Source organism: Eurypyga helias, unplaced genomic scaffold (genome assembly GCF_000690775.1).
Source record: "Eurypyga helias isolate BGI_N326 unplaced genomic scaffold, ASM69077v1 scaffold12851, whole genome shotgun sequence".
In the NCBI taxonomy this organism is placed as follows: domain Eukaryota; kingdom Metazoa; phylum Chordata; class Aves; order Eurypygiformes; family Eurypygidae; genus Eurypyga; species Eurypyga helias.
Window position 1 is genome coordinate 1 of NW_010231585.1, and position 26,809 is coordinate 26,809.

General features: G+C 42.6%; 1 protein-coding gene across 1 annotated transcript in view; it reads left to right on the top strand.

Annotated features, from left to right (window-relative positions):
* Positions 1–7,811: 7,811 nt before the first annotated feature.
* Positions 7,812–26,809, top strand: part of TTBK1 (tau tubulin kinase 1) — an 89,618-nt gene continuing 70,620 nt past the window's right edge. Inside the window, exons 1-3 of the mRNA XM_010161128.1 lie at positions 7,812–7,862; positions 8,000–8,158; positions 16,347–16,494. Of these exons, the coding sequence (XP_010159430.1) occupies positions 7,812–7,862; positions 8,000–8,158; positions 16,347–16,494 (358 nt within the window). The remainder of the gene's footprint in view (positions 7,863–7,999; positions 8,159–16,346; positions 16,495–26,809) is intronic.

A 26,809-nucleotide genomic window follows, 5' to 3' on the forward strand; every position in this document is an offset into this window, starting at 1 on the left:
CCCCCCGAAAGTAATATTTAGGGTTTTTCTCTGCCAAGCACAACGAGCTGGTGTGAGATGTGAAAGCAAAATGAGAAGACACAGGTCTAGGTCACAGAACTACCTAATTCAACTGATAGGAAAACTTAGGCATGGGAAATGATTCTTTACATGGGCTGGGGGAATGCAAGCAGGTGCTGACAGTTGTGGACTAGATGGCATTGTTGACAGATGTGGAAATGGCTTATATGGAGCCAGTCCAGATCAACTTATAAAAATCTTCCATAATCTTATTGACACCATTTCTCCTTGGAAACTGACTCATGCAGCAGTGCAGAAAGAAATTAAGCACACCTTCCTTGCATATACAAGAGTTTTCATATATCCTTCTAGAATATTCAGGCATGGAGAGAATCAAGTGCAAGCCATAGCCATTATCTGCCTTGATGTTACTGTTTTCTTTGTTGATATTATTTTTCAATATTAGTTACAAAGGAAACTAATTCCTCCAAAACTGTAGATCCTTCAAGTAACAATGAAATTTGGGCTTCTAATCTAAACCCGGGTTTTACACCCCTGGGGACTTTGAGGAAAAAAGCTCAGGGAACTGTTGAAGATGGTTGAGAATGCACTGGGATTTCCCAAGGGTAGAAGAAAAAGTGGGTCAGCCGTGAGGACGTCACCTTCGGGCAAGTCACCAGCTGTCTGCAAACTAAAACATGGTGAGGCTGCAGATCAGAGAATGAAGCTGTAGATTTGCAGGGGGCAGAGGAAGGCTGAACAGGCTCACCAGAGCATGCTCTGACTAGGGGGGAGAGTCCCTTACAAAAAGGGGAGACATGGTGACAGAGGAGCTGTAGAGAGATGATTTAAGATGATGAGGAGCTTGGTGAGATGTTCCTAACCTGAGGGTTTTTTGACAAGTTTATTTAATCCCTGATAGTTACGGTGACTGTGTCTATCATAAAATGATTTGAATGGGTAAGACAAGCACTGTTTTCCCTGGGATGGAGGTTTAAATGGATTGATCTCAGACTGGGGGCTTTTAATAACCTAATATAGTAGCTTATATACAAGACCATTGAGCAGCAGGTGCTGTCAGCCTGGTGTATGTCTGTAAAAGTTATTCGAGGTAAAATACTGTCCTTCGAGAAGAAGGACTCGAGGAGGGTATTGCTGGCCATGTCTTTGAAAAGTGACTTAGAGTGGGCACATTTGAAGGCAGGTGAATAACAGGCTCCCCACAAAAGCACTCTGCAGGGAGAAGGCTTTGCATTACCTAAGGATCAATTAAACAAACTGATCCAGGGTGAGGTGATGAAAACATACCTCTATGTGGTGTTTCTGGTAGTGACAGATGTAGATGGAGTCTCATGCCATAAGTATAACCTCTGCTTGGCTCTTGTTTTCATTCAGATATGTTGGTTTTGGATGCCAGGAGACTACTCAAGCTTTGCAGGTAGCGATCTATATTGGCTCTGCAGGTAGATACACTTAATCTGCAGTTAAATGTTTGTTGCAAGCAGATGATAATGTTTTCCTGTTAAATTAGTGGAGGTGAAGCTGATTATGATATTAGAAGCTTCTCCTGGTGTTGGATTCAATTTTCAGCTTGGATCAAAAAATTGGAGGAGGTCTGTCAGGGAGGTTGGTGGAAGGTAATAGACTTTCAAAATCCCTCGCTCCCCCTTTTTTTAGCTTTGCTGCTGAGCTGTAGTTGGAGAGGATTAGGATCTCATAAGCCGCCAGTAGTGCAGGCGTGCTTATCTGGTGTGCGTTCGTAATGATTTGTTGTCATAATTAACCGTGCTGATTCTCCCTGTAGGTAGGTGGTTTGGCATAGAAATCACTGATGTGCCTGACTGCTCTGTAGCGTACGTGAACACAGCCTCCGGCAGTCTGAAATCAGGTGTTTGGGGGTGCTGTTTGCTGTGCTCCGGTCGTGTGCCGTCACTTGTAAGCCACCGGGCGGGCAATCATACGTTCAGTTGGCTGTGCAACCAGGTAGCTGTAATAGTGCTGTCTAGGTTCATCTGTTGTTACATTAAATATAATTATGTATGTTCTGTAAAGTGCAGCCTCATGTTAGCAGGGAATCCGGACCTGTCTGTCTTGATGGCTCTTCTTGTTGGGGAGTGGGCTTTTTTTGTTTGGTTGGTTTGGTTTTTTGGTTTTCCCAGGCATAGCTACATCATTCCTTAAGGGTCATAAGCCTTGCAAAGGTGAAAAACAGTCCCAGTGTCTTGCAACCTCACCTTCAGATGTTTTGTTTTTTACAGACGTGAAATGCTGTGAATAGCAAATCCAGAATTTCTAAGGCTGGTGCCCTTGCATGCCTATGAGAAGAGCATGTCACAGAGGAGACTTTACGCCGCAGCTGCTGGGCGTTGAGCCTGCTCTCTAAGCAGGGTTTGCTACAGCAGAGGCAGGCAATGAAGGAAGAGATGTGTCTTCAAGGAACAATTCAGAACCTTTTGCGCTCCTGCTGTCAGACCTACCCTAACAGCGTGTGACTTGTTTTTAATTGCTGTTTCAAGTCCGGCAGGAGGTATGGTGTGTTCCAGGGCCGAGGGGCTGTCAGTCCAGTGCACTGTAGTTTTTTCTGTCTACTTGTTTCCTGTACTGTCACATGCATTTCTGTCCTAACAACAGAATGCTAATGCATGGCACAGCTTATTTCTACAAAGAGTTAAGGGGTTTTGTGTTTGTTTTAACATAAGGGATTTCATTTTTGTAATTGGTATTGTGTGCTGGAAGCAGCTGACGTTTGTAAAAGGGAGGGACACTGTGTGTGTGCAGTTAAAGGTGCTCTTCACTGATCCCCAGTTCTGCTGCTCAGTTGCACTTGGAAACTCCACTGTTTCTTACTTCTAAGCACTCAGTCCTACTTGTCATATTTTCTTCTTATTCCCCTACCCCATCTGTTTCGTTTTGGCTTAATGCCAGTAAAGTTTGTGTGGGGAACAGCTAAAGTTAACTGTAAATTCTGTTTACAAGTGGTTTGTTTGTTTGTTCCTCCCATGCAAATATTGGACAGGGAGATTGATCTGATTTCCAGGCTGAAGTTTACTGGGGTTACTTCTTTTGTTTTTGCAGATGTCCAGCTTTGTCTCACCTCCAAAAGCTGTAGTTTGCATCAGCTTTCTGAAACACCACTGGGATCTGCTCTTAAGGTCAACCATGTGTTCACGGTGGGGAATTTGATCAAGTAAAGAGGGTCATGGGTGACAGCATTTTAAATAAACTTCACTTGTTCTAATTGTTCTAATTTGTAGGCTTCAAGAGGTGAGGATGTGTCCTGAAGTAAAGTGGGATATTGCAATTCCTCCACAGTGAGATTAAGACACTTAAGATTATCCAGGACCTTTAGTAAGATGGTGAGAGACAGACCTCCCTAGCTTTGTTCTGCTGTTTAATAACCACCTCGTGTCTGATGAGTTCTCAACCTGATGTTTGTTTGAATTTGGCTGTATTTTGAGCACTGCTACCACAGTAAATTGAGACTAAGCTAACGTCGGAAAGATCTCATGTAAAAGTTAGGAGTTTCCACAGGCAATGCTCCATATTGATAGGTTTAGTTTTAAGAGTGCTATGAACCTGTAAAATTGGGAAATATTTTTTTTCAGTAAAGCTGGTTAAAATGTTGCTTGCATGAAAGAGAACATTGTAAGATATGTAATTGAGTTGTGTATATGAGACTTTTTTTGATTCTTTACTTTTTGGCCTCTGGCCTCCTTGAAGGGATAAAGGAGACATATATATTATATATACTACTTCCTCTGAAAGTAACTCATAAAAAAACAAGTCTGGCTAAACTGAGTCATATCACAGGTCCTTCTAGGCCAGTGTCCCATCCTAAATCGGCCAGGAGTGGATAGCTAGGGTAGACAATAATAGCAGGGAAAGCATGTAAAATGACTCTGCAGAATGTTCTTGCCACCTTCAATGATTTGACAATTTGAAGGCTTCCCAAACTAAAGACAGAATATTTGTATGTTTCATGGATTATCTTATTTTTAATGAATTTGTTGAGTCACTTTTTGAATCTGTGTAAGCTTTTAGCATCTGCAGCAAGGATTTCTTCAGCTTAACAACTTGTGTGAAGTTACTTTTGCTTGGTCTAGTTTGTCTCCTGATGAACACACACATGTGCCCGGGGCAGATGCGTTTGATGTAAGGCTGCCACCCTGATGGCAACGTCAGGCCTTGCACTGAAATTCTTGCAGACTGTCCTCCGAAGATCACTATTGTTGCCTATCCCAGCCGTGCTTCTCTGCCGGGTCTTGATTTTCATGTCAGTTAAATAACTGCTGCTGTAATGCATCAGATTTTTGTAAGCTGCCTTAAAAATGAGGAGACCATTTACCCACAAGTGCTATTGACTGGAACTGTCTTGATGCCAAGTAGAAGGAACAGCTGGAAGAGCAGCATGTCAGAATATATAGTGGGGCATATTAACCTGTTTAAGCATGTTTTTTTGGATTCCTTTTTTTTTTTAAAGGCCAAGACTAAATTGATAAAACCATAAAGATTCTCCAGTGTGGGCTGGAACAGAAAGCAGTCTGCAGGAGCTGATTTCACACTTCTTTCATGCAGAGGTTGGCCAAGAGACGGGATTTAGTCCTGTTGTCACTGTTGCTTTCTCACAGCTACTTTCATTTCTGCTCCACTTGCTGTTTCCAGGAAGCCAGGTTTACAGTGTCTTAGGATTTTGCTCAGCTCTTGCTTGTCTTCATGGGAGAGGGGTACAACCATTTCTTGACATCTGTATGTTTCCTACATGAAAAGACAATCTGAGACTTCTTGTTTTCTCTGTCACTATCTTCAAAATCATGTATCTTTGCATTCTACACTTTTTGCATTTTAAAGCTAAAAGTGATGCAGGTACATCAAAGTTCACGTGCTTGGTCACCCATTGAATCAGGAACAGCTTTACTGGACTTGGAGAGATATGATCCTTCCATCTCTCCACCAGTTCCCCTTAACACCACTTAACATTTGACATGCAGAAATGATGCTCTGCAGTGTGTTGGGGAAGACGTGGCCTTACCTCTCCCCCGCCGACCATCCTTCGCCACCTCCCTCCGTACCTACATTAGCAAATTCAGCTCTAGCAGGGGGCTGGCTGCAGGCGTTGATGCTAGTCAAACAATATTTACACTCTAATTAGAAGGAGTTACAATAATGTGTAAGTTAAAAGCATCATTTAAAGGTGCTTATGTTTTCTGTACAAAGGTAACTTCATCCCTTCTTTTGCCCTTTCTTCATGACACTTCTGGAGATCCAGGTTAGCGCATTATGGTCTCCATGGGTGTAGGCAGTGGCTCGGTGTTATTCTGGTAAACCCGTGGTCCCTAGGCCTGAGCAAGTTGCTGCAGTGTTAGTACTGCCTCAGGAGCAAGTCTTTGACAAGTTAACACTGCCGTGTGCTGCTACTGTGATGTAAAACAGCTTGAAATTTGTCTCAGGCTGTAATGAAATTGAATTTTGGTTTGGCTGCATTACTCTGACTGTACCAGAGCATATCCATAAACTTAGTTCTGTAATTCCATATTGCCAAATGGCTGCTATTCGTGGTAGTGCCCAGGAGGACTTTGTTCTGGTTCAAAGCCAGTAAAGATTTATGTGTCTCCTTTAAATAACAAACATGGTATCTTTGTGCACATGTATTACAACATTGATAAAGGAAAGTGGAGTAGTGCACTGGGAAAAGCAGTTCTACCTTGCCTAGCTCTGAGTGCTCATGGACTTCCATGCTCTGCCTCTCCTCTAATGGTATTCCTTGGGATTACTTTCCCCCACTAGTCACTAGACTGAAATCCTAGGCGTGTGCATCGCTAGTGCGTACATCATGTACCGTGCTTTTTAGCTGGTTTGCTTCAAAGTGAAAAACAGTGCATGTCTGACTTTCTCTGGAAAACTCCTAAATTTCTTTCTATCTGTCTTTGTTGGCTGCTATCACCCCATGTCCTGGATCTCCAACTCCCTATGTGTCCTGTGCAATCCAGAACCTGCATCATGCCATACTTGTCTTCGTGAAGGGATGCAAAGAGACCCTCAAGAGTAGGGAGGGGATACCTGCCTCTGCACCTGTGCGTTCATCTTGGGGGTCTTATGGTTTTGTAACGTTGAGGGCTTGGGACAGTCTGTAATTAAATGACTTTTTAAATAACAAAAGCCAGCCTTAGGAGAGATTTTTGTGGGGATTCTCCCTCCTGTGTGGTCTGCAGTGATATGCAGGGAGGCTGTGTGCACAGCATGCGCAGAGCTCGCATGGCTTGGGGATGGTCAGTTCTGATGCTGTGGTGAGCGTAAAGGAGCCTGGGAATGGCATTAGGCTTGTTCGTTAGGAAGAAGCAGCACAAATGTTGTGCTGCCAAACACAGCATGAACTTCCTCATTGGAGAGCTTTCCAGTTTCTTATTTCAATATCTGGTGACTGAGAAGGCTGCTACCCCATGCAGATGCAGGACTCCTTCTGTGAGAATTCAGAGCATTTTGCAGCACCTTTCTTCTGAATGTCTTTAATATTCAATTTCTTCTTATTTCTCTTCTATCAGTTTGATCATACGTTAGTAGATGTTGGATTGTGTGAACATTTCTCAGCAGCCCTCTTACTGCGTTAGTCTGCTGCTCCTTTTTTCCATGTAGTTATATTCTATATCTAGAATAAAATCTTCTTTTGTGAAGATCTTTTGAGAAGATCTCTTTGAGACCTTTTCATGTTTTGTTTGATCATCCTTTGTGTCTTGCACTTTTGACATACTTCTGTCTGCTGCTTCTTGTGCACACTACATGCTGGTCACTTCTTAGCCTTCCTTCTCAGTCCTTTTATTGCTAGGGAATGAGCTCTTTTCTCTACCTGAGTTCATAATTCACTGGTGACTTTTTTCCTTTTTTTTTTGGGCCTGAAGAAGTGTGATGGCTGAATGACCAGATCTATTTTTTTTGTTTGTTTTTCTGATTTGGTATTTATGTTTTAATCTTATTTAAGTCTGCAGTCAGAGTGCTACAGTAACATTCATTTTTAGGAACGAAAATAGTTCATATTTTGGGGGAAGGACAATAGCACTGCCAAGAAAGCTTAGTAAAAGATCTATGCTTAATAAAAGATCCAGCCTACTTCTAAAGCCAGAAAAATATTACAAGAAAAGACAAAATGCATTAGAAAGATATTTTATTAGTCCTGTTTCAATTCATTTTCTTCCACTAAGGTGGAGTTAATGTCATCTCAAAGTCATTTTTTTAGAAGAATTATAACCAAAAAACCTCAAAACAAAAATAATTCAACAAAGGCTATCTGGAGCTCCCTAGAAAAGCAGGAAAAAAGGGCATGAGGTAGAATGCAAACACCAAAGGAACAAGATATCTGTCTGGATTTTAATCTGATCATTTTTAACACTCTGTATTTTAATCTCATCATTTTAGCACTGTATGTATGCTGTGAGGAAGACTAATTGATACATGGCTGAAGCCCCTTCTAACCATCCCCATCTTCTTTGCTTGGCTGTTCATCACAGTGATAGTGCCTGTAATCCTGGCTCTGTAAAGGCCCTTCTATCCTGTTCAGATGCTTTTAGGCTTATTGAATGCAATACCTGGCAAACCTTTCTGATTTGTGTTGGATGTCATCCAATGAAGCCATAAAAACTGCCTAAGTAGCAGCTGCTCTGTTAAAGCGAGACCTTTTTGCCTGGTAGCAGTAACAGCTCTACTAACGTTTGGCACTAGGTTCTTCTTTACTTTTTGGCTGTCAGGCCTAAGACCACTGGACTCCTGCATGGTATAGCCGGTAATTGTCACCCTTTTAGTTTGTGCTGCTGACTTGAAGCATGGTGGCGTCTGCCAAGTTTATGCATGGAGTGAGCTCAGGTGTTTGCAAGGTGAGTTTGCCTTCTTTCCTGAGAGGCCGGTGCGGATTTAGTCATAAGTGAAACCTGTGAAACGTAGCATGTCCTTCTGCCGTGACCTGTACTGATTTTGTTGTTCTTTCTGCCGCCCCTTTTTTCTTTTTCCCCAGATAAATGGCTCATTTAAATTGGGAGCTACTAAAATACTCTCTGGCTGGCAAATGCAGTGCCTAGCAGCAGTCATCAAGGACGAACCAAACATGAGTGGAGGAGGGGAACAGGTGGACATTCTTCCGGCCAATTATGTGGTCAAAGATCGCTGGAAAGTGGTGAGTAGCTCTGGTTTTGTGCTTCCTTTTGATGGCCCAAACAGATCTCCTACTCCTGGAGTAGTACAGAAACTTGTCTATTCAATCCTGGGCTCCAGCAATCGACAGTAGAGTTGGTATGGTTTGACATGTTCGTAAGATGCTGAAGAAGATGGTTAATATTGCTCTAGTGTTTTTTAGACTGTCTGATATTTTTAGAAGACTAAACTTGCCAAGGATTTTTAGGTAGGATTGAACTGTTGCTGCAGGCTGAGTCATCTTTTAGTAAGAAACTTAGATTTTGAGTTACTGTGATGAAGAATACTACAGACATGCCTATAAATAAGTTGCATTTCAATAAAATAATTCAAAAGCAAATGTTTAAGGTTGGAATGTCAACTATTTCAAAAGTCAGAAATTCCATCATTAGCTTCTTGGTACAACTTCTGTGTAAATTTATTAGGATACTTTTTAAAATTATATCATTACAGGTGAAGAGTTTTAGTTACTTATGGGACAGCTGACTCATCTGTGCAAGCTGGGTAGGGCACACTGAATTAGGAGCCATTTCACCTTTTATGTATTCGTTGTATGGCTGCAGATCTTGCTGTCCATTTAAATTCATGGTATGAGTTTGCCATTTAAACTCAGCTCCTTATGCTTCTTATTGCTGTAGTATCTGTGTCAGTTAAATGTATCTATATTTTTTTTAATTATTCATGCTTTTACCAGATGATACAAGAAAGAACTATTAGCTTGCTTTTACAGATAGGGTTTCAAATTTAGTTAGATCTTGCTTGTTATTATTTTTTACAGACTGCTTAATATTGATGACCAAAGCACAACTCTTCTAGACATCATAGGCATGCTCATCACTTCTTTAGATTGGACCTGGCTGTCTTGCCTTAGGCACCCAGCAGATAAGCATATGATTAATGGTGGCTTGTGAGCACAGACTTCATCAGCCTGACCAGAATCATGCAAGAATGCAGTGGCAGAGACATAGGGAGAATCTCATCCTCTAGGCAGGTGTTTCTCTGCCACCACATTTGTTCAGATGATGCTTTCTCTGTAGTCATAAAGTGAGGTCTCAGGGATGGTAGGGGAAGTAACATTATATTATCACTGCACATGAAAGGGTCATGTACCTTTATGCTTCTTGAAATTCTGTGTGTGTTTTCTGACAGTGTGTTTTCTGGCTTTAAAAGCTTTGCTTTTAGAAAGCTGAGAAAACTTTAAAATCCCATGTGTGACACTGTGTCCATTTTTTATTTGGATTACCAGCAGTGTCTGAATCCTTAAACTCATAGCAGGAGCCTCACTACTTTGAACTACAAGCGACTCATAGTAGTAGCAGTAAGTCGTTCCTCTGTGCTAACTAGCTGTGCTACAGCTGCCCTGTGAGTTTTGGAGTGGGCTGTGAAGAGCAAAGCACTAGGGAGACCGAGACTCTGAACTCGCTTGCGTGCCAGGCTGTGGATAGGTTATTTTCAACAGCCCACTTCAGACAAGGTGTTACCTTTCGTTGGACTTGCTTGGCACCTGTATCTCTCTGTTGCCCTGTACAGCTCCACCTTGCTCCGTTCTTGTTACTCTCCCATTGCCTGCCTCTCTTCGTCCTAGCACTTTGTTCCTGCTTCCTCCACAGCCTTCCCTTTGCTGTCTGGCCTACCCTCAAACAGCCTATTTATATTTAAGCAATTCAAACCGACCTTCATTCTCTGTGCTTCCTGAGAGCAGAGGGAGAATCTCAATTTTCCCTGTGATTAGATACCAAAATGGAGACAACCCCCTACCCCCTCCCAAAGCTTGCTGGCACAGCTGAAGGGAAGTCTTGCAGTGCTCTTGCAGCTCTGGGCTGGAGCACATGTATCGTTCTGCCAAAGCAAGTATACGTGCAGGTTAAGTGACGTATAGGACATGTAACATGCTCTGTGCTTACAGACTTCTCAGAAAATACTGCTTCCAGCTCTTACCTGACTCTCCCTGCACACATGGAAATTTTCTTAGAGCCTACAATTCGATCAGATTGGTGCAAGTTCTTTGCAAAGCTGAATTTTGATGCTCTCCTGATGCTCAGCCGTTGCTTCAGGTGTGTGGTTGCAAATACTCCTTCTCTGCTCTCCTTTACCCTAGTTGGCTTCAGCTTGTACCATTCCTACTGTTCTTCCTAGACCGCAGTGCTAAAACTTCTGTACATGATGGGAGTATTTTCTTTAACACAGCCTAAACAAAGGAAGTTTGTTCTTGGAAACATCAGAACTCTTAAAAGCACCAAAAACTCCAAATAAAACCTAGAGTACATTCAGTTACGCTCATAGGGGAACATTTCAAACTCATTTTAAATTTGGTAGAGGCACTAAATGTGGGATTCAGTGAATTCATTGTTGCATGAATCTGTGACTGGGGACTGCTAGCTCTACTCACTAACTCTGCCTTAGAAGATACAGAATTGTGCAGCTATATTGTCACCAACAACTACCTCTAACTCGAGAAATAGCCGTTTATGTTCTACAGTGTTGGCTCACTCTAGTCTTCCGTACTGCAGTGAGGTCATTACCCCACTTGAAGGCCCTGAGAAATTACACGACTTGCTAAAGGGCGTAAATAGCAATGAGAAATTAGAATTCCCAGCTCTGTGTAGGGCTGGGATTTGACCTTGTGCTAGTGGAGCTGTGAGCCTTCATTGAACAGTCATTTCTGTCCCCTTTAAACAGGCCTTTCTGTGCTGTCACATTGCTGTGCTTGACGTTGGTGTGGGGCCAGGCAGAACTGCGAGCTGTATGGGGCTTGAAGTAATCTGGAAAAAAATACATCTATTGGCCCAAGGAAATGGATAGTGTAGGATCAAGTGTCAGGTGAAAAAGGGAGTGTACCTTTAAGTGAGCACACAGCTGTAACCTCAGTAGTAGCATCTGTTTCTCTGTCATACACCTTTCTGTATCTAACCCATAGCATTCAAGCCGGATGGTCCAAGCTGTGAGTGATGGATCCTGCTCAAGCAGGTGTGTGGCATATTTATGGGATGCTGGGGTTCAGCTGCCAGAAGGTTTTTGGTGTAATTTGTCCTCCCATTGTGACTGTCTCTGGCTGGGAATGTGCTTGAACCTTGTAGTGCTTAGTGCTGGCATGCTTCCAGTATTGAGTCAGTTTCTAATTTTAGATCCATGTAATGTATTCCTTGAATTCCTCTCCTCCTCTCCTTCTATATGCCGGCTGACAAAATTTTGACAAATGAAGATGTTAGTTCTCTGCAGTTAGCCTGTTGGCCATTCATTTTCCTGTCGCTCCAAGTCAGCAAAGTTTGGCTGTCTGACAGCAGTGATATTTTTGTTCTTATTTTTGGAGAAAGGCATGGACAGGGAGTGCCTATGCTTTCTATCAAAACCTTTGGACTTGAGTAAGTATTCTTTTGAGTCCTCATTCTTTACTTGCAGATATTTTTGATGCTTTGACTGGGTGAAGCTTGGACAGTACTGGAATGGTGTGACTTTTGCTGAGACCCTGGAGAGTCTCAGGGGAAGGAACAAAGTCAAACATAACTCTTACTTGCTCTGAACTAGGTACAGATGTAAGGCTGAATGGATGCATCTCTCTTTCACCTAAAGGCTTTGTACTGGGGATTCACAACTGGGACTTATTAGCAAGACAGAGTTGGCAGCTCCTGCGCTGAGCTTTGAATAGGAGTGGTGACTCTTGCTCACATGTATGCTCTTTTGTCAGGTGTAGTTCATGCTTTTGGTTTCTTCCAGGTTTCTGAGGTTCCTGAACAGGTGTTTTGGTTACACTTGTCCTTCTCCTGTTTATTTTGGAAACTTTGCTGGAAGCCCCACAAACTTTTGTGAACTCTTCAACTTTTCACAGAGGCCATTGATGGTTCGAAGAGGGAACGTGGGACAAGGAAGGTGCTTTGTCAGTCTCGGGGCCTGTTTTGATCTAGCTTTGTGCAGAATTGCTTAAAGTGGGCTTTGGCAGGTCTTGAGATGATTTAGAATGTGGTTGGTTGATTTCTCCTCGACTGGCTTCTCAGTTCATAGCTGGTTTATATGTTAGTTTTCCCTTGAGATCAGTGTAGCTCCAGTCCTCCCAAGCAAGTTGAGTGGACTCCAAGAGCTGTGATGAATGTAGGTCCACTCTTCCTCACCTGTTGTTAAGTCAGATGGGGCCTGCTAGCCATTTCTGGATCAAGTAGCCTATTGAGTTGGGCTGCAGGAGTTGCAGGCTTGACTATATAAGTGCTTCTAAGAGGCAGTCACAGTAGTCACTGTTTGACCTTGTCCATATTTGAAGCCTTGACCCTCACTGACCTCACCAGGGGTCACTGGCTCTTGGTTTAGTCCTTCACTGTGGCCTCAGAACACATGTTCTTGTTCCTGACCTTGCCACCGATCCTGAGACTGAACCACTCGTGCCTTGGTCCTGCAGCATTTTCCTGGGAAGGTCTAGTATTTATATAATATCCTTGGAAGGCAGACTTTGTTTAGAGCAGCCCTGTCTTATATACTTGCTGAATAAAAGATTATATTTGTAATTGAAGGCTATTTTTGGTTGGGGGAGGTGTGTTGCCTTGGTTTTTTCAACTGTCCCTCTGTGAGTACTGATTTCTGCTTAGTGGGAAGGCTGTGTGTTGTAGGGGGTTTTTAATAGGCTTTGGAGGATTGTGCTGTAAGAGTCTTTTCAGGATAAATCAAAAATATTTCAGGATATTTAAAGGAGACTTCAAAGGGAGCCATCTGTGTCCTGTGTAATTACTATTACGTCCAGGAGGGCTTTGAGGAGTGGCTTGCCTTATCAGGACATGGCTGGTTTGTGTTGGTAGTCCTGAGGAGCAGCCGGTTTGGAGAATTTCTTGAACCCCCTGCTTGGAGACTGCCACACTGAGGGGTCAAGTAGAGTGGCTTTTCAGTAAGAGGTTACTCTAAGGTCCTCGTGTGGCATGAAACCTCTTAGAATATGGGAGAAGCGCTGCAGTGAGCTGTGTGGTTGTGTGGCCATTAGTGGGGTGCTGAGAGGACTGAAATAGTGTCTGAGGTGCAGCTTACTTAATCTTAGTTGTCTGTGTGCAAGTCCCAGTAGATGGCTGTGTTTGATCAGATGGATTGTTGACTTGACTCCTCAGGCTGTAGTGGAAACCCAGACACCCAACTCACATATAGGCTGGGTAGGATGAATCCTGCTGGTGTTGTCAGCCTGTATCCCAGTCTTAACAGTAAATGGACTGGTGGAAGGTATGAAACAGGATGAGAAGAGAATATTCCCAGAGAAGTGAGGCTTAGCGTGGGCTGACAACTCATGATTACCACTTAGGTGATTCTCCTTAGATGTTCTCTTCTCTTTCTTGACTTTGTGTTTAAAAGTTTCATTATTCCTTTACTTTCTTGAGTGGTATATGTCCATATCTTTTTTGTGTCCACCAGAAGGCTCTGCTGAGTTCACCTTAGTGAACTCCCACAGAGTAGCCAAGGGATGAGAAAATGCCTGTGGTAAGCCCCTGACTTCAGCCAAGACCTTGAGTTGCAAGATAACAATTTGCTCTGCAACAAAGAAAAGGAAATGGCTGTTGATGGCTTCTGGATGTTGCTGAAAAATCAAGGAGAATGGCAGTGCTGGTAATGATGAATAGAACCATCTGGTGTGCTGGGAAAAGTATGCCAGAGAATAATTTCCATAAGAGGGTGAGAAAGGATGTGAGGAAGCAGAGGCAGCTTGAGGGCTCTTGGGCAGTGAGGAGCATCCATTGGCTGGAATGTGTATATAAAATCAGTTTTCTGATTCAGCAGAAGCTCTGGTCTCAATCTCACGCCATCTCACATTTGTTGCTCTACTTATATGGGTCCTCCAATCTGGCTGTTCTCCCAGGTGAGCAGTCTCAACACATGCCCCTTTCTTCCTGAACCTGCTTCTCTGATGTACACGTTCTTTTGCTTTTTCTGAGGTAGCAGTCCTAGTCTGTCCTTAGTTTTTCCAGGCTCCTGATCATTCTCTTCATCCTGAAATGAACACTCCTAACTCAGTGTGAGCCTCTAGCAGCAAGGTGATCAGTCTCGTGGATTTTATATGACTAGACCTTCCTATAAACTCTTATAGGGCCACTGTGCTAATCATATTACTGTGTTGTTCCATTTATATTGTAGTGAGCTGTCCCTGTTAAGGCCAGTGAATGGAAAAGGATCACTGTGTGCGTCCTTGCTAGCTCAGCAATATTTCTTTCCAGATCTATTTCTTGAATTTGCAGCCCAGTGAGATGTTTGGGTAGCCTATGTTTCTTCTCCATACCAGCTATGTCGTGTTACATTTATTACTGTTGACTTTTACTTATTATGTTACCCATTTTGACACTGAGGCTTTTTTAATGTTTCTCAAAGTCCTTCCAGATCCTGACTAAACTTTTGGCCCTCTGCAGCTTTTCTGTCCCTTTCCCTTCTGTGTTATTAATACACCGGGCAACAGAAGATCTTGTGTACTGCATCCTGAGGTATTAGCTGACGTGTTGTTGCTATGCTGAATGTAGCATTGTTTTGATAGAAAGATTTTTAATAGCCAGCTCACTTGGTGTGAATTTCCAGGTCGAAGTAGGGCTGCACTGTAATCATTTATGAATAATATGTGGTGACCTAGTTATTGGGCTGTTTACAGCATGGATATGCCTGTTTAGCCCAGTCGAAGGTTGTGAGGAAAAATAACAAGTAAAAGGAAAAGAAGAATGGCTCCAGACAGCAACTTACCAAGGGTTATCAAAAAATAGCTCCAGAGACAATAAGCAGGCTGTTAATATAGAAAGTACTACTTGCTTCATGCAGAGCTGTTTTTCTTGACCTGCGAGCCTGAAAAGCAAAGATTTGGGTTGCCTTAAGAAGTACAAAAACCCCATCCCTTGGGAGGCAGGGCCCTTTGTTCAGCAAACTGGACAGATGTGCAGGACAGGCCCTCTGTGGTGCAGAAGACAGAAAAATATCATCTGAACCTCATTAAACATTGTGTAAGGTACATGTTTGACTATCTACCTGATTTAAACTCCTTTTCCTCTTCAAGTGTTACTGCTGCCGTCGGAAAGAAGCAGCGCTCAGGGCTTCCTGAACACTAGTGAACAGAGGGAACACAAAATGCTGAAGGGAAGGGCTGCAGCTAGGTTGGATGAACAAGTGCTAAGCAGATGCTAGATCTGCTGTAAACCTGAATTTGTTCCTGGGCGGCATAGTGTGCTTTAAATACATCCAAGAGAAACAAATACAAAGTAATTTTCCTCGCACAGACATTGACACTTGCAACGTGTTAGGAGTCTGTCTTATGCATACGTATGTATAACTATATGGGCATATGCTGTCAAGTCTCAGCAGAAGGAGGATCAAGGAACCACCTTCCAGGAAAGGCAGAGGATCCCGGCTTGCTCTCCGAGTGGGTGGCTACCCTAGAACAGGCAGACAATCTCTCTCTAGTAGGTGCATATGAAATAGGCTGAAACTTAGACATCTTCAGCTTTGAGTTTGGAAATCAAACCAATTTCAATTGACAAGTAGTGATATCCTTCTATTGTGAAACAGTCTTTAATTTTGCTCAGAGTCATGAAAAGCATCGGTTTAAAATTAAAAAGCAAAAAAAAAAGAGAGAAAGAGAGAATGAGAAACAATGGAGCTGTACTGTTCTGAGGTAATACAGTTGGCATTAACGCGTTTGCTGAAATGTGACAGTGGAGTAACCCCACTAGCAGAGCAGGTCAAGCATCTTGTCAAATATTCCAGTGGATGTTTCGCTCTGTGTTTAAAGTCCTGTGAATGAGGTGTAAACATCATTTAAGTTATTTCTGGAAAGCATTAGTTCCAACTACCATCATTGTGCTTTACTGCACAGATGTGTTTGTTGAGAGGGAATGACCTTTATCTACCATGGCTTGGATAGCGATTCTACTATCTCCTTGAAGGGTCTTTCTTTGAATTTTGGCAAGAACATTATTGAGGTAACAGGCGTTATCGTTTGCTTTTAAATCTACCATGTCATCACTTACTAGGATTGTTCTCTGAATTCATACATAGCACAGTCAAGTACGTAGCTGGACTTTAGCCTAGCTGTGCAGTGGAGGGATTCAGGCACAGCGCAGACTGGGAGCCAAGTTTGTTCTACCTATGCAGTAAAGAAGCCAGTGCCTGGCGCTGTGAAAGCCAATTATTTCATGTCTCTTGTACATTGTACCAAACCTCTTCGTACTTTCTAGCTGAAGAAGATTGGTGGTGGTGGCTTTGGAGAGATCTATGAGGCAATGGATCTGCTGACTCGTGAGAATGTGGCCTTGAAGGTGGAATCAGCCCAGCAGCCTAAGCAGGTTCTCAAGATGGAAGTGGCTGTCCTGAAAAAGCTGCAAGGTAAGACAGAAAGCTCTTTGGAAGTGCTAAAGGTCACTGTGCATGTTAACAATTAGAATCTGAAGTTGCAAATGTTTGTTTATCATTTTCTCTTCAACTTCCATCTGTATGTGAAGCCATTCACCTCCAAAAGCTGTCGCATTCTGCAAACCGTCCTACTCGAGTGAGTTCCAACTAAAGGGACTATCTTTGTCTGCCAGAACAGTGAGGAGACTTAAACTGAAGTATTGGTGCACTGGTCTGTGCAGTCTAGTGATACGGATTAGATTATAAAGAGTAGAGCAAGCTGTCTCTGACTGGGAAATGAGGATGGCTGATGGCCTCCCAGAGGACCCGGACAGTGGTTGTGACTGTAGCCCTGTGAGCATGGCTGAGTCTACGAGTGAAACGGTGGCCAAGTAGATGACTGCAGAAAGTGGACGATGTAAAGTATAGGGAAACTGCTCATTAGTCAATTTTTTTCATGTACCTGACTGTCCAGAAGGCAAAGTGTGAAGTGATTATAGGTCTTACAGGTTGGCAGTGATGGTTTGGCATTATGTTAATTAGAATGATATGCGTATTCTTAATTTTCCATAGCACAGCTTTATATTGGTTTGGATGTGGAAGTCAGCCTTGGGACCATGAATTGCTATAGCTGAACCTGGCAAAGCTTATAAGCGGGTTTCAGACTGACTGGGAAGCAGCAAAATGGGAGCCTTCCCTAGTTCCTGTCCAACCCTGCTTCCGCTTAAGAAATGACACTGAAAGGGGACTTGCCTTATGCCAGGATGCTGTTTTCTGTTTGCTCAGATGGTACTATAAATAAGGCTAATAGATAAACTTCCTATGCTCATCTTCAAAGCCTTTAAAGTCACGGTTGTTCTTAGGAGTGGCCTGGTGATATAGGGAGACAGAAGCCAGCCAAGGGTTTTGCCCTGCTGCTGAGGTACAGTTTAGCACCAAAGGGCGCAAGGGAGCAGTCTTGCTGCAGTTTCTCGTGGCTGAAGGAACAGTGAGGGGGCTGCTACTAAAAACTGATTGCTAAGGGAAGATGTAAACAAGGAATTATCAAATCTGAGGAACTGAGAACTGCTGTCTGCTCAAGGGCATTGTGCGTGGATTTTCCTTGTGAAGGCAAGGCAAGCTATTGACAGGTACAGTTTACCTGTTCTGGTATAATATGCTTTTGAAGAGATGTTGCTTTTTGCAGGATCCCACTTGGGCTAAGGAAAAACCTCCCCATGAAGAAGTAAGCAGTAACCTTATCACCAGGGCTTATGCTCCAGAGAGTGTTGTGGCCCTATGTTGTGTCTTTACCTCTGCCCTCACACAAAATCTCCAGAGATATGATTGAATTAGATGTTGAGGCTCTTGCAGCCATGTGAAACAGGGGTTACTCAGTGTTTGTGACTGTCTCTAGCTAAAAGCCAGTGAATTATTTTTGAAGGTCAAATAGTTTTCCACAGTTCAGCTCTTCTAAGAGGAGGACCGATAAGGCCTTATTTGAATACACTGTGTAATGGAGGTAGATGAGCTGTGTAAACAGAATTGAAACAAAGGAGAAATCAACCCAGGTCATTTGGAGGAAGCTTGCTGTTGATCTGTGAAAGGCCTGGGTACACAGAGCTCCCAGAGAACAGCAGAGCAGGTGGCTGAGCTCTGACAGCAATATAGTGAGGGCAAGCAAGGTAGAAATTTAGATTTTTGCATTTGGTTGTACACTTGGAACTGCTCTGAATTGAGTGAGGATGTGACTGTAGAAGGGTGGATTATTAGAATCCCAAGAAACGACGCTATCATGCTGGCTAGTGTCAGTATGTGTTATATCCAGGGCAGGGAAATGCTTGAAAAGCATGTGAAGTCACCAAATCACAACTACCTTCAGAAAATGTGCAAGGAGTTGACTAATACTCGTGCTTTGCCATCAGTGTTTATTTCTGGAAAATAGCTGAGAATACCAAATACTTGAAAAAACACCCACAGTTGTACACAGCATGATCCTGATAACTGGGGAGGGGGAGTGGTGGTGTGTGGAGTTAGGAAAGTCCCTTGGCAAAGCAGTTAGCAAATATTATGGGATAGAAAAGACAAGAAGCAGAATTGGCTATGCATCAGTTATCCAGCATTTAAAAATGGTAAATTACTTCAGCCATATTTTTACAAATCAAGCTGTTCTGTGAAGAATCTAGCTTTTTTGGTTCAAGGTTAATTCCCACATGCCATACTGAAATAAATGATAAAGTTAAAATAAGAAATAAGGTTGAGAGAGTTGGGAATCACGTGTTGTGTATGTTTTCACTGTGAGCTGTTGTGAAGAGGTGAGGAACATTTCAGAAAGGGAGATGCTGACTTTATCCAAACAGTGATGGATGAAGGAAGTTGGTGGTATTACCATGGGTGATATAGTAGGTTCATGGTTTTCCAGGTGAGGGAATAGTGTTGTCTAAATTTCCTCTGTACTCTTCTGGTAGAGTTGAATACTGCAGTCCCTCTTAAATAGCACAGCTTTGTTTTCTGTTTAGGTGATACACCAACATTAAAGGACTAATGAGCTGCTGCTCTTTCAGAGCTTGTGATCAGGGTCTTGAAAGTTGCTAGAGCTTCACAGAGTTGGGGGTATGGAAGGCTGGCCATTAGCCCATACTGCAGACCTGCTTCAGCACCTGATTTGGGTGCAGCCCAGCCTCTCAGTGCAGTCCTGATTGGTTTGGACTGCAGACCATTGCCAACAGTCAGACTTTCTGGGACACTTTCTGGAATAGCCACATAAAGAAAACAGCTGCAGATCCCTCACAGTGTCCTTTCTGCACTGGCAGTCCACATAGAACAACAGGGAACTAATCAGTTAATAGCTCTTCTAGAGAGTCTCTGTACTTTCTAATAAACACTGCATGTAGTTTTCTGCTGTGAAGGGTGGTCACTTTTTTTTTTTTTTTTTTTTAATTGTGAGGGTGGTCAAAATCTCGCACAGGTTGCCCAGAGAGGTTGAGAAGTCTCCCTCCTTGGTGTTATTCAAAACCCAACTGGATACAGCCCTGAACAACATGCTTTACATTGAACAGGTGGGGTGGAGTAGGTGATCTTAAGAGGTCCCATACTTCATGGTCTAGTGTTGGGTTGATGGTTGGACTGGATGATCTTACAGGTCTTTTACAACCTTAGTGACTGTGATTCCAACGTAAATGATTCTGTGATGCTTGCACTTGGCTATGAGATCCCTGCCCCTTCAGTACCTCTCAACTGCCCTGCAGAGTCATTCTGTTCTGCTCTTACTTGATTTGACTTTTCTAGCTATAGAGTGCTTTTAATTTATCTGGTTAGATATTAATGTCATTGCCAAAGGCAAAGTTCTTTCTGACTTGTATTGTTGCTTGCAAGGGTTGTAGATCGTTTTCTGACCAACTTTGCAAATCTTTATAGTGTCTTGGGGCTGGGAGGCACCATCAATGGTGCCCTTTTAGGCTCTGGCTGAGGCATGATTGAGAAGTCAGCTGACGGAGTTTCTTGCTCAAGCAGGTGATAAACCTAAGCGTTCAGTTGGCCTGTTGTTGTTGTACATTCACCCAAAAAAGTTTCCAGTAAGATTTCTGTCTTTTTTTTTTTTTTGCCTTCCAGGAGTTATTTTAGTGGAAAATCAAAACCTCTTGATCCCACAGAGTTGCTGTAGAGTATTTCCCTGTTCAAGCTGGGCTTGCAGGGCTCAGGATGTTCTGTCTGATGTACTTTATCAGGCTAATTCTGATCAGAGCACCACAAGATAACTTTTTTTTAATCTTTGTCAAGCACTGTTTGGCTTACATTGTCCTGTTGCTCCCCTCTTCTGACATGGCCTTGGCACTGTTGAACCAAAGCTGTTTTCTCAGTGTACGTTGGTAAGCTCTCTCCACAGTGCCTGATTTTACCCATATCGTCACTGCAGCTAGATGCAGTAGATGGGATCCTCCGTGATGCCAGGCCTCCTCCATGAGGAGTCACCTCTTGAAAACAAGTCAGTCTTTCCAAATCCTCACTGTGTGGCAGCATTCAGGTGACCATACCTTCTTGTAGAACCAGTGGCTGCTAGATTACGACCTTGCACCTCTCTTTTTTTTACTTAGATCACACATAGTGTTTACCTGCTGTGTACTGTAGGTGAAGGCCTCTGCTGTTTATCAACACTGGCCCAAGCAACACTTTTGGCCTGACTACAGGAGTTACTCACCGCTTCTGTCGGGCTTGATTATCTGTGGCATAACTATCCCTCCTATGGATGGAGTAAGCAGGACTATGTTTACCTGGCGGATCAGAAAAACTTCCTTCCTTCAAGAAGGCTGCAGTGCAGTTTCCAGCTACTGGGTGCCATGGAGAGTCCAGGGAAACACATCAGAGGATAGACTTTTGCAGTAATAGATTTTTATATAAGTATCTATCTCTAAAATGTGCAATGAATAAAAAGCAATATGGAAATGACATGAAAGACGCATGGTATACAGCAATAAGCAATACTAGTTGGTAAATATAGGGATAATAAATCAAAATAATAGCATGAAAAAAGATAATAAGAAATACTGTTTTATAGGCAGCTAATAGAACTATCCCTGTTTCAGCGGTAGTTTGGCACATCTGCACAGGGAGTTTCAGCATAAATACTGCTTCTGTGTCGTAAGAACACTATTTTAGTGCCAAGCCCTCATTTTATTACCTTAATCACTACTGTAAAATTATCTTTAAATGAGATAATTTTATATGATTGGACCATTTGCACATAATTTTAACCAATTGGGCTTTGCTGCTTTGCAGTCAAGCATTTTGAAACCAAGCCTAAGCTCCATTAGCAAAATACTTGTTGCAGGTACAACTTGTCTCCAGCAGAGTAGGTTGCTGGTTTAGTTGTATCTGCAAGTGTTTTTCTGTGTAATCAAGCCTTTTGATCACATACATTACAAAGCAAATGGAAATAAGACCTGTATGGCTAAGTGAGTTAGCAACTTGCTTATTCAGAGAGCAAAAAGGGCCTTTGCTGGGATCTCTGTGTTTTGCCCTCTTAAGCTGCGTCTGCATTAGTGAGCAGTACAGGACCAGCACATCAGTGGATAGAAGCAGTTGCTCAGGCCTATACATCTCCAGCATATATGGCTTGGGGATTTTACACTCTAAATATGTCTTTTGGGGATTTTGGTTTGAGTTAGGTTTAATCTAGTCCTGCTATCTGAGGGCCCAGTTGTTGGTTTAGTCTGTCCATTTTAGGATTTGGGGACTATTTGCTGTGCACCTGGAATGGAGCCTCTGCGGCTGTTTGCTCAGAAAAGTTTACATGATCCAAAGACACTCCTGTGGACAACGCTGACACGTGATAATTGCAATGATTTAAGGCAGTATGGAGGCTTGCTTTAAAACCTCGTGGCTATTATAAACCAGCATTTTGAGACTCCTGTTCTTTGGAATCATGGGGGTAAAAAACCGGGATGGTTTCCTGTCACTGAACACATGGAAGGAAGAGTCCTATCACTTCTAGAAGGGCAGATGTTTTTCCATATCCTTAATGCTTTTTCTGATCCTTTGAAATACAAACAAATAGCAATCTGCCTACTCTCTGAGTTTTTTTCTCACCATGGATTTGCTGTGGAGCAACATTAAGGTGGCAAAGGAGCATCTGTGAAATACTATCCGGACTCTGCTTCCCATCTCTGAGGTCTCTGAGGTTAATCAAAATGCAACGGCTTTGTCAGAACAGCTCTTGCACAGCTTTTGAGGTGGTTTGCTTGGGCTATCTCAGTGTCAGTCTGCCTTTCCAACAGCAGCCTTAACTGCAGAAATAGTAAACCAGTATCCCTGATTAAATCCAGTGGATTATTTCCCCTAGGTTTTGGGCTGCTTCGGAGGGGGATGTGGAAACCTTCTTTACGTGCCAGACTGGGCACTGTCTGCTCTAGATGCTGGACTGGGGCTATGTGAGGCCTAGCAGCAGATGCTTTGAATTCAAAAGTCTTCTCCCTGTCCCTACCCACTTCTCGACAGGTCTCTCTGGGAGCACGCTGAGGGCTTGTGAGACCAGGGCAGTGCAAACGGATCTCTCACAGGCCGTGCACTTTACATGCCTTCTGGTCCACAGGCTCCCCAAAATATGGATGGGGCCACGGCATTCAGTTTGCTTTGCTGAGATTCTCCTTGGAGCAGCCTAACGGTCAGACTGTCAGTTAAAATATCCAGATTATTCTGGTGCTGACCACTGTTTTCTGTTCATCCATGGTGCCAATTTTGCCCTAGTGTGAGGCTGTGGGGCCCCATGTACTTGACTTTGACCTCACTCAGCAGCCAGATATTCCTGAGCTCTCTTCAGCTGTAAATGCCTTCTTTTCAGCGTAACCAATCTCATTGCGTAGGACTCTGATTAATTTTGTTCTGCAGTGCAGAAATCTTCTGCATATTGAGTAGCTGTGCAAGATGCAGCCTGGTCACAGGCACTGGAGTTTTTGAGTACCTCATTTTATTACAGCAGATAGTGAAGCAGGTCTGTGTTGCTTGTTCCCTGTTTACTGCCAGGGGTTGGACAGGTAAGGGTTTCCTAACAAAATAAGGGAAGAAAGGGGATTTGCTTGTTTCTTCTCATTTGCCAGTCCTAGTATTTTCTTTTTGCAGATGTGAGTTTTTCGTGTTAAAGTGGTGCCTTAACTCTCTGTGATTCGGTTTCTGTTACTTTTGTAGTCATGTTTTACATGTTTCTGCAGTGTTTTGCGAGGTTGACGTAACCAAGCTCTCTGTAACGGCTGGAAAGCAGGGGAAATTACCCTTGGCAGGTTTTTAGGCTATTACAGGGTGGCAGATTCAGACACTTGATGTAGCTCTAGCCTCTCTGTCCGGAGGAGTCCTGTGGGTATTTGAATGAACTGGCATTTGGGCCACGTGTTTTCTGTCAACCATGGTGTCACAGGACGGAGCAAGGACAGGGGATGGATGAAAGAGGATTTAAAGCACACCTTTTCTGAGACTGTTGAATTCTTCTTCCTTTGCTATTCTGGCTTGCCCTGTGTGGGATCCATTATCAGTTGCTCATCTTCAAGTGTTTAGCGGTCTTGGGAAACAAACAGAGGAAATTTATGCCATGCAAGGTCAGGCAGCTTCACCTTGTACTGTTTGATTAGCAAATGATGACTAGCCTTTAGGTTTTGTGTCCATTGGTTCATTCACTTCTTACAGTAGAGCTAGCAAAGTTAAGCCAGTTGGTTAAGTCCTAGTTGATTACAGTTGGATAATGTGGTAATTTAAGCTTTACTTCCAGCACAGAATTCGTTTTCTTTCAAGTTCAAAACTCCTTGTCTCCAGCTGAGTTGTGACAAGTCCCTGAAGTTGGCTAGTTTGTCTGGCCAGAGATGAAACTTACTAACTGCAGAGGAAAGAAAACTCTGTTAGTCAGCTTTGCCAAGCTACGGACACCATTTCCAAGTAAAGCTGGAAGAAAATGACATTTTCTAGTCCTGATGGATCCTCCATTTCTTTAGAATATTTGTGCAGAATTGAATTCAATATCCCCACAATACTAAATCTGTGATAACCTGATAAACCTGATGATACTGACGTTGACAGGTGAATAAAAAAAAGAGGATAGCTGTAAAATGTGTATTATATCTGTAATGTAGAGCATGAGAAATAGCTGCAACTTTCCAAGTGCTGGTGAGAGCAATTGAATAGCTACATGTCCACAACTGTGCGTATAATAGAGACACTGGCAGTGCCAAGTGCTCATGGGAGTTACATCGCTAAGCACTTGGGCTCTTCCAGGCTTTAGGGCTGAGCTGCTGGATGGATGTACCATTGGTTTCGATACTTCATGTATTACCTGAATAAAAACCCTGATGATTCTGGAATTAAGCTGAGCTTGTGATTAGAGAGGTCAAATGGCGCTGCTGATGCAAGAGGTAGACCTTAAAGAAAAAGGAGTCTTTGACAAGGATAGATCCAGAGGATAATTTAGGTTGTTGGGGGCCACGCTGAGCTGCTGGATGGATGTACCATTGGTTTCGATACTTCATGTATTACCTGAATAAAAACCCTGATGATTCTGGAATTAAGCTGAGCTTGTGATTAGAGAGGTCAAATGGCGCTGCTGATGCAAGAGGTAGACCTTAAAGAAAAAGGAGTCTTTGACAAGGATAGATCCAGAGGATAATTTAGGTTGTTGGGGGCCACTTCTAGGTTTCTAGTACAACCTTCTGCTCCAAGCAGAAGGAAATAGATTAAGTTGCTCTGGGCCTTTTCTAGTGAAGTTTTGAATGGTCTCCAAAGATGGGGATCCTGCAGCCTCTCTGGGGCCCTGTTCCAGGGTCTGACCACCCGTGTAGTGAAAAAGAAATTACACCTAATGGGAATTTCCCACATGTCTGCGCATGTCCAGTGCATCTCTGAGTAGCTCTGAGAAAAGTCAGGCTCCATCTTGTCAGCACTTCTGTTAGGTGGCTCCAGCCAGCAGTTTCATCCCCCTTTGCTGCCTTCCTAAGCCTGAACAAACCCAATTCTCTTATACTTTCTGTGGCTGTCACGTTCTCCGTTTCCTGCAAGCATCCTGGTGGCCACTGTTGAACATACTGTTTGATGTCAGTGTTGGAAATGCAAGAATTGGTAAGGTAACAGTTGTAAGAGTGACAGTAATTGCCATGAGATTTATGATCATCTGTGCAGTAGAGGTTTCTTCAGTGTTTTGGGTGGACTGTTAGCAATGAGACAGCTCATCTGTGGAGATGAATTGCAAAATAATTTTAGCATGAATTTAAAAGATTAAATTCTTGAACTCCTGTGGGGAGAAGAATTGTTATTTGTTTGCTGAAGGTGAAAATGCAGGAAATATGGAGTCTGTTACCCAAAAAACGGATACTTCAAATTGCAACAATAATATCACATATTTCTTTCTTATTATTTATTTCATTAGTTTAATTGCTGTATTGAAAATACATTAGAAATATTTAAGAACTTAAATAAGAAGATAGGAATGAATATTGGTTTTCAGCAGTTTGAAATTGATCCATATGGAAAAATACGCTCAAAAAAGGATCATCATTTAATTTTAAGTGCTGTGTAATGAAAGTTTTTCATGTAATGAAGGTTTTTAAGTATTAACATGGGGTTTTTAATCATATCTCTATGAGGTAATGAATATCAATCCTAGGGTGGAAGGATTTCCCAGATACTTGAAGTTATTTTTATACATGAGGACATGGTTATTTGCTATACTGAAGATGACCATTTCAGTAACTGAAATATTTGTATTTCTTACCCTGTATTGTGTGGGAGATTATGATGTTCATTTTAGTTTAAAGGCAGCAGTAGAAAGAATAGTTTTCTATGAGAGAACATTAAAACATTGCCTTAACTAAATGCTTGGAAAAATTAATGCATGTGAAAGAAAATAAAACACATTGTCTGAAACTTTCCTCAGGTCAGTGTTTATGAAAATCAGGCCTCCAACCTATGTTAGTTAACAGGCCAAACCTCTCTATAAGGCTTCTTTGCTGCTCTCTGTGCTATGATCTTCATGCTTGAGGAGGGCATGTGTGAAAAAACAGGGCTATTATACTTCCCTGTAAGGCAGGAGGAGACAGAAGTATCCCGTCACCCTGGCTGCACAGGAGGTTATTAACATGATTGTTCTTGTGGGCTTCATAATTCTGCTCAGCCTCAGGACTGATCTGCAGGAATCCCAAAGTCACGCCTGACTGTCAGCCTCCATCTGCTACTTCAGCATGTCGTGAACTCCACCGGGAGAGCAAACAGTTGTAACCTGGTGCCTCCTTTAGTTGAAAAATGAGTACAAGCTTTGGAAACTCAGAGGGGATGATGCTACAAGCACTTATCCTGTCTATATGACCAGCTGGCTGTACATACACCACCTCTAAATGTGGCCTGCTTTCTCTACACTCTGTGGTGGTCCTTTTGTTTCATTTACGAATTGGCACAGGCTTTCCTCCCCCCCTTTCTTCTCTTTTCCTGGTGTTTGTGTTGCAGAATAGTGCATGGGAGAGCTGTTCCAGAGAGAGCCTAAATTCCCAAGACCAAAGGTCAGGTAGGAGCCCATTTTAGGCTGGAAAGGAGGATTCAGTGTAAAAAGAAGTCAGTTTGGGGATGTGGGTCATTAAGAACTGTCAGTCATTTCATCATTTTCAAAAAATATAGTAAGCAGAAGCACGTTGTCAGCCTAAACATGCCTACAATTCTCAAAGATATAAATAGAAAATTTAAATGCTTTTTCTTTCCATAAAATTTTGTGATCCAGAAGACAATGTTATGGAGGAAACTGATTTAAAAAAAAAAAAAGGGGGGTCTCAGGAATGTAATTGAACTCAGAAGAGGCAGTACTAAATTA